At 49.8% G+C, this 16,120-nt stretch overlaps 1 protein-coding gene across 1 annotated transcript; it reads left to right on the top strand.

The window, feature by feature from the left end:
- Window positions 1–1,250: 1,250 nt before the first annotated feature.
- Window positions 1,251–2,569, top strand: LOC121342067 (transcription cofactor HES-6-like). Its single transcript, XM_041416177.1, has one exon. The coding sequence runs from the start codon at window positions 1,251–1,253 to the stop codon at window positions 1,818–1,820; it is 570 nt and encodes a 189-aa protein (XP_041272111.1). The 3' UTR covers window positions 1,821–2,569.
- Window positions 2,570–16,120: the final 13,551 nt, after the last annotated feature.

The following is a 16,120-nucleotide window of genomic DNA, read 5'->3' as shown; positions in this document are numbered from 1 at the left end:
GCAGTGCCGAGCCTCTCCATCCCAGCCTGCTCTCCTGTCGCACATGGATTGGCACGGAGCTTTACACGGCCCTTGGAAGGTGAACAGCAGCGTTAAGCAACAGCGGGGCTGCCAACCGTAAGGGCCAGCCCGGCCCTTCCCGGAGCTCGTTCCGGTACCCTGGGCCACACGGGACCGGCACCGGTCCAGGTGTGGCTCACGCCAGACCTCTCCGCAAGGAAAACCTCAGCACCACCGAGGCCAAAGGGCTTTCCGTGGCGAGACAAACCGGGACGGAGCCGGAGCAGGAGGGGAGCTCTGCCGGACACGGAGGGAGGCGAGCGAGCGGCTCCGCGCCGGTTCGAGCGGGGAACACGTCTCCCGTTTCCTCGGGCGGCAAAAATATGACATGCATTAGCGAGGAGAATAAAAGCAGGGAAACAAAGGAGCGGGAGCGAACACCTGTCGCTCTCCTCGGGGACGAGCCCTAATGCTTTTATTTGCCTCGGTCTGACGGGGGAACTGCAGCTGCCGACTGTCATCAGCATCAAGTTACCCGCACAAAGCTGCCGGCTCTTTCAGCCAGGGAGGCGGACGCGCCGGGGCCGGCACCGAGCTCTCCGGGCCCAGCTGCCCGTGGCCGGGGATGCGCTGCACCGCCGAGCAGCCGCGGTGCCCGCAAGCCACGGCCACAGCGAGCGCGTCCTGCCGGGCTGGACCCGCACCCTGGCCCGAGAGCCGCCCCATCCGCTGGCACGGGGCAGGACAAGAGCGGCTCCGTGGCCAGCTGTGCGTGCTTAGCCCCGCGGCTTCCCGGTCACGGCTCACAATGACTCCTGCAGGCCCAGGTCGGTGCTGACGCCCCGCCGGCAGCTGGCCGGCCCCACTGTGCCCTCCGTTCCACCAACACCCCAGCCGCACACACGGGTATTCTGAGGCTCTGAGCCCGTAACGGGCGCTGGGGCTTGGGGTCACTGGGGCTGAGAGACGGCGCAGCTGCCCCGCGGAGCCGCACACTGCCGGCGGGGGCACGGCCCGGCAAGGCACGGCCCGGCCCGGCACGCTCCCGCTCCGGGGCCGGGCCCAGCGCCGGGGCCGCTCCGCCCGCCCCGCCCCGCCGCAGACAAAGCGCGCGGTCGCCATTGGCCCGTTCGGCCAACGCTCGGCGCTGCCCGCGTGGCGCGGCCAATGGGCTCATTGACATGCAAATCACGGGGTATAAAAAGGGCGGCCCGGGGCGGGAGCGGAGGGAGCGGTGGAGCGGCGCGGCAATGGCGCCGGGCCGGGACCGCCCGCCGCACGGCGAGGGCTGCGCGGGGCCCCGCGGCGACCGGAGGGTGAGCGGCGGGGGGGCGCCCGGCCCGGCCCGCGCCTCACCCGCGCCCCTCTCTGTCCCCCGCGACGCAGGGGGCGGGCGGCGGCTCCTGGAGGCCAGCGAGCGCTTCGCCGCCGGGTACATCCAGTGCATGCACGAGGTGCACACCTTCGTCTCCAGCTGCCCCGGCATCGACGCCACCACGGCCGCTGAGCTGCTCAACCACCTGCTGGAGTCCATGCCCCTCAGCGAGGGCGGCTGCCCGGACTCGGTCACGGACATTGTGGGGGAGCCGGCCCTCGGCCCCTGGCCCGCCGGCGAGGCGCTGGCCCTGCCGGCCGGAGCCCGCCCGGGCCCGGCCCTGCCCGCCCCGGCTCTCTCGCCCTCCCCCAGCGAAGAGACCTGCTCCGACTCGGACGAGGCGGAGGCCGGGCCGGGCCAGACCCCCACGGACGGACTGGACGCGTCCCAGACGCAGGGCCGGCCCTCGCCCGGCTCGCCCAAATCCATGTGGAGACCCTGGTAACAGCGGAGTCAGCGCAGACCTGCCTGTGCGGAGGGCAGGGTGCCCCGCACACGCGTGTGGTGAGCGTCTGTGTGTGTGAGCGTCTGCCTGTGAACGTCTGTGTGTCTGCCTGTGAACGTCTGTGTGTCTGTGTGTCTGCCTGTGAGTGTCTGTGCAGCGCTGTGACTGCGGACTCGGGCACTGACGCTGTCACCCCCTGACAGCCTAATAGCGAACGCGTTAACATTTCATCCCTGTGCGTGTGTGGCGTTTTGTAACTTTGGGGGTTGCTCTTACGAGAGGATGGGGGGGAGGAGGGAAGTGATTTGTAGTAGCAAAGCTCTCTGGTGGAGAAAAAGCAGTTACTTTATAACCCTGTCTCTTTCTTCTTGGCCCTTAGAAGCGGCCCAAACACCGCTACCTTTTGAGAAAAAGCCCTTGTGCGTTTTGAATCACGATAGTTCGTTCCAGGAGAAGCTGGAGCTAAGTCTGCATGCACGGTTTCAAGTGTTCTAGTGATAGCACAGACCCCTGAAAGGTGTCTATACCTGATAGCAGTCTAAAGTCTCACCTTTAGGGAAGGGAGAGAAAACTAGAAACCTGGTGGAATTAGACATTTTAAAAAGATGTTGGTGGCAGGGTGCCTTTTAGAAATGAGTGTCTTTATGCACATTTTGCTTTTAGCACATTTGAGTTTATTGTGACTTTATGTATATTAGGGTGTCAAATGTGTTTTATTTTTAATCTTTAATAAAAAACCGCTGAATTCACAACGTGGCATATATTGTGTAACGTGTGTGTTTCTAACCGCTTTAAGAACATTAAAAATACAGCTCCCTCTTGTTGGCTCTTAACACCAATGTGTGTATATCATGGAAACAATGCTGGTAATTAAGCACTTAATTCTTGTGCTAAGCGTTGTTAACTTAGCTATTGCAATTCAAATATTTCTTTTGTTTAATTCTAGTTGACACTTAAGTTTATTGGATGAGCAAGGTCAGGCTGGCTGAGGTTGGTCCTAGGCCACAGAGTTTGGGGCTGGTTGGTCTGGATGCCAGTCTCAAGCCTGCTCTACTTGATCTGCCATCTGAAGGCGTTGCTCTCACATGCACAGCCCAACTTCAGAAGTGCTAGGCAAATCCTGTCCTGGGGCATAACTTCACAGGAGGGCGGGTTGCATTTTGGGTGGTTTTTTTTGTTGGTGGAGAGCAAAAAAAGACTCAATTGAATGGAGAGTGCAGTGGATTTGGAAGGTGTTCTTTAATGTTTCTGGGGGCTCAGAGGGGGACCCTCAGCATTCTTATCCTGGTTCTTGCTTTGGGGAGATGCCAGGTTATTTTTGCTGTGATAAAATACCCTTCAGAGAGCTGTCATTGTGAAGAGGAAAAAAAGGATTGTAAAGTGTCTTAATACGTGGAAGTTCCCAAACATAGAACAAGCAAGAAAGGAAGCAGCCCAACGACCAAGGGACTAGACATGTACCTTTGTTAATAACCACACAGAATAATAAAAATAGAAACTGGAGCACTGGCAAGGCCTTTCCTGTGTCGTTTTCTTTACCTGAGGTGGGTGCTCTTGTTCAGAGCTGTCCTTCACAATGTCTGGTCCTTCTCATCCCCTGTTGTGCTCAATTCCCTCTGGGCTGGAGGAGAGGGGCAAAGCCCAGCTGAGCCAGAGGAGGTGAGAGCCCTGCTGTAGTGCCCTTTCTGCTTTAGGGAGGGAGGTTGGGGTTTGAAGTGTAAATGGGGCCTGGGCCACTTGCACTAAAGCTAACACCCCACACCCCTGATGACCTCTGGGCCCGAGGCTGCGCCTCTCTAGCCCCAGCCCAAGTCCAGGTTTATTTTTATCGTTTCCCTCAGGTCTCACATCTTGCTTGATACATCACTCTCCCCTCTTGGCTCAGAGCTGCCTGTCGCTCCAAGGGCGGCTCACACACGGCCCCTCACCGTGGTGTGACCCTGTTCGGCCTGAGACTCACGTCCAGTGGCTGGAACAGCCCGGCTCCTGAACGTGACAGCAGCACTCAGACCCTGCCCGAGCTCAGTGGCTTCAGCAGTGACATGCAGGACTGATCCTGGCCCAGGCAGCCTCTCCACTGCTGCAGGAGCACCAGAGGCAGCTTGGCTTGGCTTCATCTCCATGGCCTGAAGATTCTCTGTTAGGGCTCTCTGTAATGCTCCCGCGAAAGCAAGTGCAAATCCTGACACTTTGGTGGCAGAAACACAGCCCAGAGTCAACACACAAGTGCCAGCTTTGGTTCAGCAGGGGCTGGGGGCTCGAAGCAGAGTCATCCCTGCCCAGCAGCCCTGCAGATGTGCTCAGCTTCCCTGTACTGCCCTTGGAGAGTGGGAGCCAAGGCAGGGAGCTGCTGCCTTTCCCACTCCTGCTTGTGCTGCTGCCCTTCTCAGAGCCAGGGGAGCCTTCCCGGGCGCATCCCGTGGCCTCTGCTGTAGGAAGAGCAGGCAGCAGGGCTTGAGGCCACCTGGACAGCTGCTCTCCCTGAGCTGGAGTGGTTGGGAGGAGCAGAGGGGTTCCAGCCCTTTCCCCCGAGCACTTACCTGTGCTGTACTGGCTGAAAAGAAAAGCCAGGTCAGAGCAGCACTATGAAGAGCTTCTCAATAGCGTCAAAAGCACTTTAGAAATGTGGTAGCAATAAGGCTTTTTTTTTTTTTTTTTTTTTTTTTTTTTTTAATCCACAAATTAGGTTCACAGAAAGTTTACATCCTCTGATTAGGTGTTGCTGGAATTGTCCATTTGCATTTCTGTACCTTACTGCAAAGGTGTCAAATCTGACACTTGCATGACAAAGGGAGGAAGAGGTGAGGATTTTGGGGGTGAGACTGGGGAAGGGGCAGTGTGGGGAAGGAAGGTTTCTAACAGCTCTGATGAAAAACCAGGGAAGCCTTTTCAAGCCCTTCTTTATAGAAACTGCATTTACTCTTTTTCATTCCAAAGTAATACAAACAGACCATCTGATCTGACAGTGCACTGCCTTGGAACAGGAGAGAGAGGCAGCACACTAACAGGTCTCCTCTCATTTGATATTCAGGTGGAGAATAATGGAAAGAAGGGCTCGTTTTCCCCTCTCTTTGCATGTCAGTCACACCTGTTACAGGGGAAAAATGCTCCTTGTTAGATCAGGTCATCTGGGAGGACTTGGAGTTCAAACCTCTTCCCAACCTCTTGGCAACATGTCCCAGGTCTTTTATCAGAGCCTCTGGCCAGGAGGCAAGATCAAGCTCTTAAATCACACCAATCAACTTGCATCGTCTTTCATCTCCCACTGGCGAGTATCCGGCAGCTCTCTGCAGTCTCCCTCTCCAAATAAATGTTTCAGTCTCCATTCCAGTTAAAGGCACAGAAGAATAAAACCAGCCCAGGCCTCGGCAGCAGGTCCAGGGGGTGCACAGACATCACACAGGAGATCTCTGCTAAGCAGGCACTTGGTTCCTGTCTGTAACACAGCTTACATTTTAAACCATCCAAGATGCTGCTGTTAGCAGAACAATATTAAAATGTCTCAAAAAAAGGAGGATTCTTTCCTCTGAGAAGTGATGGAGTGAGTGTTGCTGAATCCTGGCACCAAGAGCCTTGCCACATTATGGTAAACTCTGCTCAGATAACAGCCTCACAGCCCCAAGGGGCCATCCACACTTGGCAGCTCCAGCTGCTGGAGCCCAGTTTCAGGATTTCCCAGTTTTTTGCCCCTTGTCCAAGCGCAGCTCTGTACACACGCTCACAGCAGCAGCTCTCCAGTCCTGACTGCTCCCCACCCTGCACACACACACAGGTTTTACAGATCTGTGTCCAGCTGCTGGAGCGCTCCCAAACTTCTGTCCAAGCCACTTGTTCTTTTCTCTGGAGATGAAAACAGCTGGGCCAAGCAGCACATCTCCTGTCAGGTGTGCCTAGGCCATGGTCTGGGCCATCCCTGCTTAACCTGATACACACAAGGCAGTGTGGATAGGACTGGGAGTTATCTTAGTCTGAACAGACAGGTGTCTGCTAAGGAAGGCAGGAGCCTCCCCTGAAATGGAAAATGTAAACCCCCTCCCTACGAATTATTATAATTTTGAAATTAAGGGGCTCTCAGGCAAAGATAGAGGAGCAGGAATAACAGTTCTTTACTAGGTAAGAAAATTTTAAAAACCCAAAACCCAATGCAGTAATACAAAACCCAACACTGCCAGAGTCAGAACATGCCCTGGCCCCTGTGTGTCAGGGTGGTGGCACAGTCCCATCCCATGGGGGCTCAGCCCTCCTGCAGTGCCAGCTGTGGTTCTGCTGGAGCAGGGATCCTGCACAAGGCTGCAGTTTTCCTCTGGAGCTCCAGGGCTGCTGGAGATGGGCCTGCTCTCCCTCTGGGAATGCAGGGCAGGAGAAAGCTGCTCCTCTGGGAATGCAGTGGGCAAAGGCTGCTGTGCTGTTCCAGGCTCAGATTGTATCCAGGTAGGAATGCCTGGCTCCTGCCCTGGGCGGAGCATCTCCCCATGGGATGATGGAATTTCATCAGCCCTGCAGGGACACTCAGTGGCCATGAACAGCAGAGATCTGCTGGAGGGAGGATTGGCTGTGGAAGGGATAAAGAACACTGCCCAGTGAGCAGCAGAGAACTGCCCAGCTCTGACAGATGGGAATAGAACACACACTTACCTTTCAATCCAGGACAGGAGGGAAAAATCATCTTGATCCACAGAGGAGCACAATGGTTCCAAGGTCATATGGAAAAAGCAGGGATTCACAAACTAATCCAGCTGTCTTAACCAGAGGCCTGCCCTTCCTCTGCCTCCTAAGAGATTTCTTTTTCTTTCTGCATGAGATGCCCAGTTCCAAGTTGCATCCTCTAGCAAATTCCCACGTTCACAATCATCTGAATGAACAGTGTCTCTACATTGTCCACTTTGGGCCTCTCGGGCTTCTGCATGAGCTAAGCTAAAGGAAAAGCAAAGGGGAAAAACAGTCTCTCTCCTCCCAGGCGATTTTAGCTCCCTACACAACATTAGCATTTCATTATAGTTTTCAGCAAGTGAAATTCATTGCACTGCATTGTAAGGAGGTTAAAAAAAATATCCAAGCTGGTTCGTAAAACATTCAGACACAAAAATACATCTCAGAGCATGAGGCCTTGAGTTAATTTAGTTAAACAAGATGACGAGTGAGGGTGATTTGATTAGTTACACTGCCTATGTTGCATTACACAGATGTTCTATAGCTCACTTACCAGCTGAGGAATCATGGCTTCAAGAAGTCTTTTAATCCAATAAAGTAGAGCCTTAAGTGCCAAGACCTAGACAGTAGGTCCAGATTGTCTGACATGAGAAGGAAAAGGATTGAAATTAGACACCAGAAGAAGTAATGAATTTCCTTTCTTTTAATGTCAAGTGAGACAGAATATATTTCCAGAAGCAAATACAAGTTGCTTTGGTTACAAACAAAAACTACTTAGTAAAACAACAACATACAAGTAATTATATTAACTGATCCCTTCTGGCCTTGGATTTCTTAAGTGTAAAATTAACTCAATTTGTGGTTTTATAGTTTTTGCATTGGTCTCTGGCTAAAAAGTTACTTTTCTATTACTAGAAAGTAAGGAGAGCAGTTTTCTTTGTATCTGAGAAAGCTCAGACCCAAGGCATCTTCAAGCATGCATTCCCAGGCCAATTCAGGAATTGCACAGACTCAGTCACCCTCAGCTGAACTCTGCAGAGCTCCTGCACCATTTAAGTACAAAGCACAGCAGCCTAATTTAAAACCATCACCAGAGAGGCACAGCTTAAAGCATCTTTAAAACGATGTTCCTGTGTCCAGTGAGAGGGAAGGACATTTCTGGCATCCCCCAGAGCCTGTGTGCCACCCATGAGCTCCTGAGTGAGTTTCAGCTTCTCATGGCCCCCCTGGAAGCCTGGCGGTGTTTTGGGCTTTGTGCCATCCATGACTGACACACACACCCCAATAAAACCTCAGACTTCCAATCTTCCTACCCCAAAATAAGTTCACCAGCCTGTGCTGAGCAAAGTCACTATGAGAGCCCCTCCACTGTCACCATGCAGCAGGTTTTGTAATTAATGTTCCACAGAGTGAGCAAGGGGGGAAGCCCAGAGGAGACACATCAGCCCCACCAAACTCTGCCAGCAGTGGGAAGAGGCTGTCCACAGTAATTATATTAACTTATATATAATTAATTATATTAACATTAATTATATTAATACAGATTTCTGTATTCTTCCCACCAGGAACTGAATCACACAGGCTGGGCAAATTTGGGCCTGCCAATGTCACTTGGTGTTTACAGCCAGCCTCGGAGGTCTCATCACTCATGGCTGACCCCAGTACTGGTAATATCTGCCTACACACTTCCACTTTCCAAAAAACATGCACAGGTTCCTTCCCTGCTCAACAGATCCTCAGCAGATGCCTGCACAGTACCAGGAGCCTGAGACTACATTGCACACATAATCCTGGTCCTGATTCTCTCTTCATTCACAGAAGTTGATTAACTGGTCAGAAAATGAGTGAGCACACAGCTTTTTACCAAAATCTGGGGTTCTGGAGCAAATCTCTATTCCAGAAGAGAAGCTGCTGCTCTCCAAGCAGCTGCAAGCCTCCACTCATTAATCCCTCAGCTGAATCAGCATTTCTTACTAAGCCAACACATGCACTCAGTGAAGCCCAAGCCTCCTCAGGAGCCTCAGGGTACTTCTGCAGAGTGCCCAGGGTGTCCTTTGTTTCCCAGCAAGCTTTACATAAAGTGACAGAATCTGGAAAGCCCCTGAAGGTTCTTGGTCTCCAAGAGAAGGTTTTAGGACCCAAAGGGCACAAGCAGTCCCACATCACACCTGGTGGTGATGCCTCAGGGTGGCTACCTAAAACAGAGGCCAGATAAAATTAAGAGAATAAAGTGGGTGTTTATTAAAGGCCTTCAATAGATACACCCTGGGCAGTCACATCCTCCCAGAGGCTGCACCCAAGGTGGACAATGGGCACCAGTTTTTCAGACAGTTATAAGTTTGGTCCATTTACACATCAGGGGTTAATTCTCCAATTACAGCTTTAGCTAATGAAGTAATTGACTCCCAAGTTTGCTCCCCAATTCATTGTTTTTCACATCTCTTGGTGCCTGAGACAGTGAGCTGTCCTTGAGTTTCAGGTCCAGAGAGGAATTTTTTATCTGAATAAAACAGGAGAGCAGCAGCTGACAGGCTGTGGAGTTTGGAGTTGTGCACTAATGCTGTACAGGATCTGAAAAACAGAAAAGTTAAAATCCTGAGGCCTCAGTGGGCCTGGCTCCCCCAGCTGCACTGGTACCCCCAGTGACCAGAGCAATGACTCCCATCCTCACGGGCAGCGCCAGCGTCACCCCTGGCACAAAGCCCTGTGGCAGAGCAAAGCACAGCGCAACCCCTGAGCCCCTAAAGCTGCTCTGTGCTTACTCAGGATTCAGCTCCCAGCCCTGCTCCTCCCCAGCAGCACCACTCCTCTACTGCTGAAATCACAGTCTACTCCCCAAACCCCTTTAAAAAGAAAAGCAAACAGAAAACACCAACCAAATCCTTACCTGTCTGTGGCATTCACATTCTCTGGAAAATCCCTTCACCCAGGATTTTTCTCCTGGGAAGCTGAGAAGCCTCAGAGAAAAAGAAAAACAATTCTTATCTCATTTGCTTCTCCTGTGCTGTGCTCATGTGGAATGTGTTTGGAGATTGTTTACCCACAGGTGATTGTTCCACTGGATTCTGCTGTGAGTTGTTTTCACTCTTTGGCCAGTCAGGGCCAGGCTGTGTCAGGAAAGAGTCACCAGTTTCATTATTATCTTTTTAGCATTGAGTGTAAAGAATCATTTCTGTATTCTTTAGTATAGTATTCTTTAATATAATATAGCATTATAAAGTAATAAATTAGCCTTCTGAGAACATGGAGTCAGATTCATCATTCCTCCCTGCAAATCCTTACCGGTCGGCTTTTTGCTACAAGAACTGTCTGCATTGCCAGGGAGGACAGGCAGCAACATGTACCTGCTTGCTTTAACACCTTGGGATTTATTTGTGTTTTTTAAAAGATGCAACAAAAAAATTATGCTGATGTGCAAGTTGTTATAATGACAGCCAAGAACAGTTTGGTTTTGTTTAGTTCTATCAAGAGCTATAGTCTTGGTTTGAACAGACAGGTGTCTGCTAAGGAAGGCAGGAGCCTCCCCTGAAATAGAAAATGTAAACGCCCTCCCTCTGAATTATTATAATTTTGGAATTAGAAGGCTCTCAGGCAAATATATGGGAATAGGAATAACAGTTCTTTATTAGAAAAACTAAAAAAAACCAACCAAACAAACCAACCAAACAAACAAAACTGAAGAAAAACCAAACCAACCAAATGTAATAGTAAAAAAACCCAAAACAAACAAATTAAAAAAAAAAAAAAAAACCAAAAAAAAAAAAAAAAAAATGCAGGGCAGGAGAAAGCTGCTCCTCTGGGAATGCAGTGGGCAAAGGCTGCTGTGCTGTTCCAGGCTCAGATTGTATCCAGGTAGGAATGCCTGGCTCCTGCTCTGGGTGGAGCATCTCCCCATGGGATGATGGAATTTGATCAGCCCTGCAGGGACACTCAGTGGCCATGGACAGCAGAGATCTGCTGGAGGGAGGATTGGCTGTGGGACAGATAAAGAAAACTGCCCCATGAACAGCAGGGAACTGCCTCCCCTCTATCAAATGATAATGGAATAGCTCTATTTCTAACCTAAGACAGCTACACAAAGAAGGGAGAAGCATTCTCAGGGTTCCTTGGGGGAAAGGTGATAAAAGCAGAATTGACCAACAACTTCCATCTGTCGTTTGTGGGTTTATACAGTCACACACCAATTTACAGCTGTTACAGTCATTCATTTCACAGCACAGAAAGGCAAGGGCCAAAGGAAGAAGGGAAGGGGACCAGAGAACTCTTATTTAGGCTACAAGGGAGAACAAAACTGCGAGGCCAGAGCATCTGCTGACCTCTCAGAACTGTCAAATCTTCCCTAAATCAGAGCTCTTGCTGTCAGTCATTGCTGTTGAATCAAGCCAATGTTTTCTTGCACTTTAATTTGTATCATAGATAAAATTCAAGTAAGTACATTTGAAACGAGTAGAATCTTCTGAGTCTCTCAGGATGGAGCCTGCTGCCAGACACTCTTCCCTCCACTCTGCATTCAGGCAGTGTGAATTTAACTCCAGAATTACATTAGGGGAGAACTGCTCCTGCGTTTCCCAAGGCAGGAGTTTCACTGCCTAACTGGCCAATTCAGCTGAAAAAGCCTCCTCACATTTTACATTCTCAAGTCTCCTATAATTCACATATTATGAGACCCAGGTGTTACATGAAGAGCAAGTGTGGATGGGTGGATGACAGATGCATAAACTCTCCCTGTCCCCTTTGGTCACCCAGAGGGATTTGTGAAGTCCCACCCACCACTGAGCACTTCAGGGAAGGGCTCTCCTTGGCCAGCCTAGCCATGACCTCTCTAACTCAGCCACATACATGCATGTAAAATTAATAGATGCAAATGACATGGGCCAGATGGAAAATCAAATATGCAAACAAACATAATCCATGTCATGCAAAACAAGTAGATCAGGAAAGAAAAAAGTTACAAGCATTCTTGTAATATGTATTCATATTACAATACAATACAATGTATTCAAGCATTCTCTGGTTTGGCTGTGGGTTGTTGCTTCTTCCCCTCCCAAACAGAATGCTTGCATCCCTACTGCCTGCCCTGGGAAAAGGGATTCCTGCAGTGCTGGCAGCACCACGGGAATTCTCAGGTATTACCTCCCTCCTTGAACACACTGGAGCCTGTGCTAGGGACTTTCAGATCTTGTGGACACAAACAAGTGGGTTCTTTGCTGTGGCAGTCCCTCTGTCACTTTTGCAGAGCAGCAGCCACAGGCACTGAGCACACCTGTGACACCAGCTGTGACACCAGCTGTGACACCCAGCTGAGACACCTGTGACACCCGTGACACCAGCTGAGACACCCAGCTGAGACACCCAGCTGTGACACTGTGACACCCAGCTGTGACACCAGCTGAGACACCCAGCTGTGACACCCAGCTGAGACACCCAGCTCCTTGCCACGAGACACAGCAGTGCCTGCCCAGGCAGGAGGGCTTAGCTGTGGATCCCAGTTTGTCCCACCACAGCAGGGAAAACCCAGTTCGTGAGAAAATCTCCACTGAGTGTGCTGTCTGTTCCTTTCCTTCATTTCTTGGTGAGAAACCAAACCAAAACTGCTGCTCATACTGCATCCCCCAGAAAAGCACCAGAGTCCTGCAGGGGGATGGGGAGATTCAGTTTTCTGGCCCAAATGAAAAGATTTTGACCTCTGTTCCTTTTTAATGCTGAAACACATGAGCCTTCAAGCCTGCTGGAGTCTCAGCAATGGGCAGGGAGATGGGGACTGAGGAGAGGCAGAGCCCACCTGTGCTGGGGTTTGTTTTCTGCAGTGCCTGTAGCCATGGCATCCCAGCAGCTCCAAATCAAACACACCTCCCAGAGGAAGGGCTCCACTTCCCCTCTCCTTCCCCTGGAACAAAAGAGTATCATTTTATACATGTTTTGTACTTACTGGTTTTGTTCTCAGAGAACATTTGATATTAAGCAACTCTTCGGACAATGATATTTTAGACGTTTTTCTGAATAAATCTGCAAAGAGATTCAGGCAGCCCAGTTACTTATCTGGGGCTTGGTTTTCAAAGAACCCAAAATCTCAAGTGCCTGGACATACAGTTTTGATTTGACTCATGCTGCCTCAGAGTTCAGATCTGTATTGGTCTGACAGAGCACGCAGCCCTTCCTGGGGCTGGCTTCTGCAGCTCTAGCTTCTTTTGCCAAAAGCTCTAAACATCACTTTTCTCTGCCCTCCTCAAATGTTTTTTTTCTATTTTTTGTCTAGACACAGGGCAATTCCAACCTTCCCTGTTTTGACAGCTTTCCCATTTGTTGTGGTCACAGATTACAGGCCACACAGATTCAGCCCTCTGTCCTTCTTTTCTGCTTGTATTTTAACAACTCCTCACTTCCTTTCAATTAAACTGTTCCTAAAGGTCCAGACATCCTCAAGCCTCAAAAGCGATTAATCTTTGTTTCTTTCTCAAATTCTCTCTGACAAGGAACCCCTGTATCTCACCCAAAGAAAGAAAAATTGTGTTTTGCTGTTGATAAAACTGTTTTTTAAAAAGGTAGTGTTTAGCAGTTCCAAAGAGGCAGTGCCCTTTGGAGCTGTGTTATTGTCCTCTTCCTCCAATTCTTCCATGAAAGTCACAAACCAGAGTACAACAACCCAAATGTTCCAGGAGCAGCAAGCTGTCACCTCCTATATATAGCCCAGGTGTCACAGCTCAACCCCAGCCTTATCTAGCAGCCTGAGCAGCGCACAGACAACGCTTGGAAGGCAGGGGATACATTTAATTACAGCCTTTTACTCACGGGAAGTTTTGGCAAACAGCTTCAAGCCACCACTGTGTGTTAAAATCTGCAGAATTTGGGGAAGGCTCTTGCATCCCCACTCCTGGGAGCACCCTGCAGTGGTACACATTTCTCTCCTCTCAGCTGGAAGGCAAATTTTACATCTGACAGTTTTACAGGTGTTTTTTGGAAATGCTTGAGTAAGTGAGTTGGACTGTATGAATGAGCCAGGTGACAAATGCCACCTCCGTTTCCAGACCCTTCTCAGAGCAGGCCAGGAGTCAGTGCTGCGCTGCCCCCGATTTCCTGGCAGCTCCTTCAGCCAGCCAGGATTTGGGTACCAGGGCAGCCCAGCCTCCCCTGCGAGGCTGCAGCTTATCCCCCCTGAAGGCACCGCGGGCACTGAGCCACAACTTCTGAGCCTTTGGGCCTTTGGTCCTGCAAATCCTCCCAAAAAGATTCCACCTGCAGAGCCACCCTGCCAGGGTGAAGAGCGAGGGACAGCACCATAAACCTCACAGGCCTCTGAATGCTGAATGAGGTGGTGAAGGCAGCCACAGATCACCCCATCAAACTCATTCTGTCAGCGAGTGAAACCTGTACAACCATTTACAGTGTGCAGTCTGCTTCAATTTCTGTCATTCTGCCATGAAATCGGTGAGAGGCTATAAACGGTTTTCTCAAATTGAGATACAGACACCTTTATCCCACCTGTTAGCTGAGACTATCAGACAAGAAAAAAAAATTTAAAAACCAAACAAGCAAACAGTTTTTCCTTAAGAATCCAAGCCAGAAATCCCTGAAAATTCTAGTATTAAAATTTAAGACCTAAGCATCACCTCATAATGGTAGAGCACATACAGGGCAGGTGTTTTAGGGGGACTGGCAAGACTAATAAAACAATGTTGTTCATGTGTGCTCCTAATCAGGTCTTTATAGCTGAACTCCTTTAAATTCATGTAATGCAAAGTAATTATTACCAAGATAATAAGAAATTGACTGCCTGACTACATCCAAAGCTTTAGAAGCATTTACTGAAAGAGTTCGGTAACCATCTTTTTGTACACGAAAAGACAATGGAAGCTAAAGACAATGGAAGAATTTCCTGACTTTTTACACCATGTGGGAACACTTCAGTATTGCCACGTGACTTCAGCAGTTAAAAAATTTCAGCACAATTCTAAAATAAACATATTTATACTTGGATTTGTCTCTAAAAGGGAGGGAGGCAAAACATCTTCAAGGCAAGCAGGAGTGAACAGAAGTTGTGCTGCCTCAGGGATGGGGGGTTTAGGAAGAGGCAGGCACCCCCAGAAATCAGATCTGAGCAGAAGGCTCTGCCACCTTCCCTCCCAGCCCTGCTCTGAGCAGCTGGGACAAAGTCTGCCCTATTCACAGGCAGGCACAGCTCTTCAGAACACAAAAAAGGAGGAGGCTTGTCAAGACAACTGCATATAGACACTGGAAATAACTCCCGACGGCCACATTCCTGCCATTGTCACTGCTGCCCGCGCTGTGACATGCCATATGCTTTTTGAATGCAGGAATTGAAGATGCTGGCTCTGGCTCTGGCCCCGCTGGGAGCTCTGCACAGGCAGAACCGGGAGGCACAGGCAGAGCCGGGAGGCACAGGCAGAACCGGGAGGCACAGGCAGAGCCGGGAGGCACAGGCAGAGCCGGGAGGCACAGGCAGAACCTGGAGGCACAGGCAGAGCCGGGAGGCACAGGCAGAGCCCGGCGCTGGGGCTGCTGCTGAGCGCCCCCGGCACCCGAAATCCTCCTGCAGCCAGAGCCATGCCGGGGCATCCCGGGTTTCCATGCCTGGGTAGACGTGGATCTTTTTTCAACTCCGTTATTTCCTGGAGGGTGGTTTTTTTGTTGTTGTTGTTGTTGTTGTTGTGGTTTTTTTTTGTTTTTTTTTTTGTTTGGTTTTGTTTTGTTTTGTTTTAAAATTTCCCTTTTTGTTATTAATTGTCCTGAACAATAGTTTTTTTTTTTTTTTTTTTTTTTTTTTTTTTTTTTTTTTTTTTTTTTTTTTTTTTTTTTTTTTTTTTTTTTTTTTTTTTTAAGTAACTCGAAACCTCATTTAGTCTAAAGAGGAACAGAAACTACACTAGAAGATAGCTATTACACTGAGCAATGAAAAGTACAAAATGGTTCGCTTACATACCATTTTCAGTACCATTGATACTGAAATACACTGGTTGGTATAGTAAATTATGTGTGTTCTGTCACTGCAAGAGAAAAATAACATGATTTTATGTCCTAGAATCCTGTATTGCTGCAGAAATGGACTACGTATTTCAGGAGTCTAGAAGAAACAGTAGCTCTGCATTGCAGGTACCGCTCGGCACAAACTTGTTACTCTGCAATCGAATTAACCATTTTCATCAGAAACCCCTGGTTTTCACCAAATTTAGAAAGATAACCACAAAAGGGTAGTTTTCCAAAATGCGTGAGGACAGATCTGCTAGTATTCAAAACCGAGGCCGAGCGTTAAAGGAGTGAGAGAAGTTTATTAACGCAAGAACAAAGAAAGTCCTGAGCGCAAAGCATGTGCTCCCAACCAAACTGCAAACACTCGAACGCTGGAACAAAGGTGACAGCGAGCAGAAAGGACAGATGGCTCAGACAAATCGTGGGTGGAAATCCCGTGTGCCACCCACAGCACTCACCTGGGAGCTGGAAGAGCCGAGCCCACCCCGCCAGCGGCCCTGGGAGCCCGGGCAGGCTGGCACAGCCACGCAGCCAGCCCTGCTGCTTCCCACAGCCGAGCAAATTAAAGATTACAGCCACCCAGAGAAGCACATGTGCTGAATTCATCCAGCACGCTGTGCAGAAAGGCCACAGGTTCCTAGGGGAGTCAGCTGCTGACAACAGAA

The sequence above is a fragment of the Onychostruthus taczanowskii genome, unplaced genomic scaffold (assembly GCF_017590055.1).
Source record: "Onychostruthus taczanowskii isolate IOZ18803 unplaced genomic scaffold, ASM1759005v1 scaffold51, whole genome shotgun sequence".
NCBI classification, from domain to species: domain Eukaryota; kingdom Metazoa; phylum Chordata; class Aves; order Passeriformes; family Passeridae; genus Onychostruthus; species Onychostruthus taczanowskii.
Note: the sequence above shows the minus strand (reverse complement) of the source record. Positions and strands in the feature narration are given on the sequence as shown.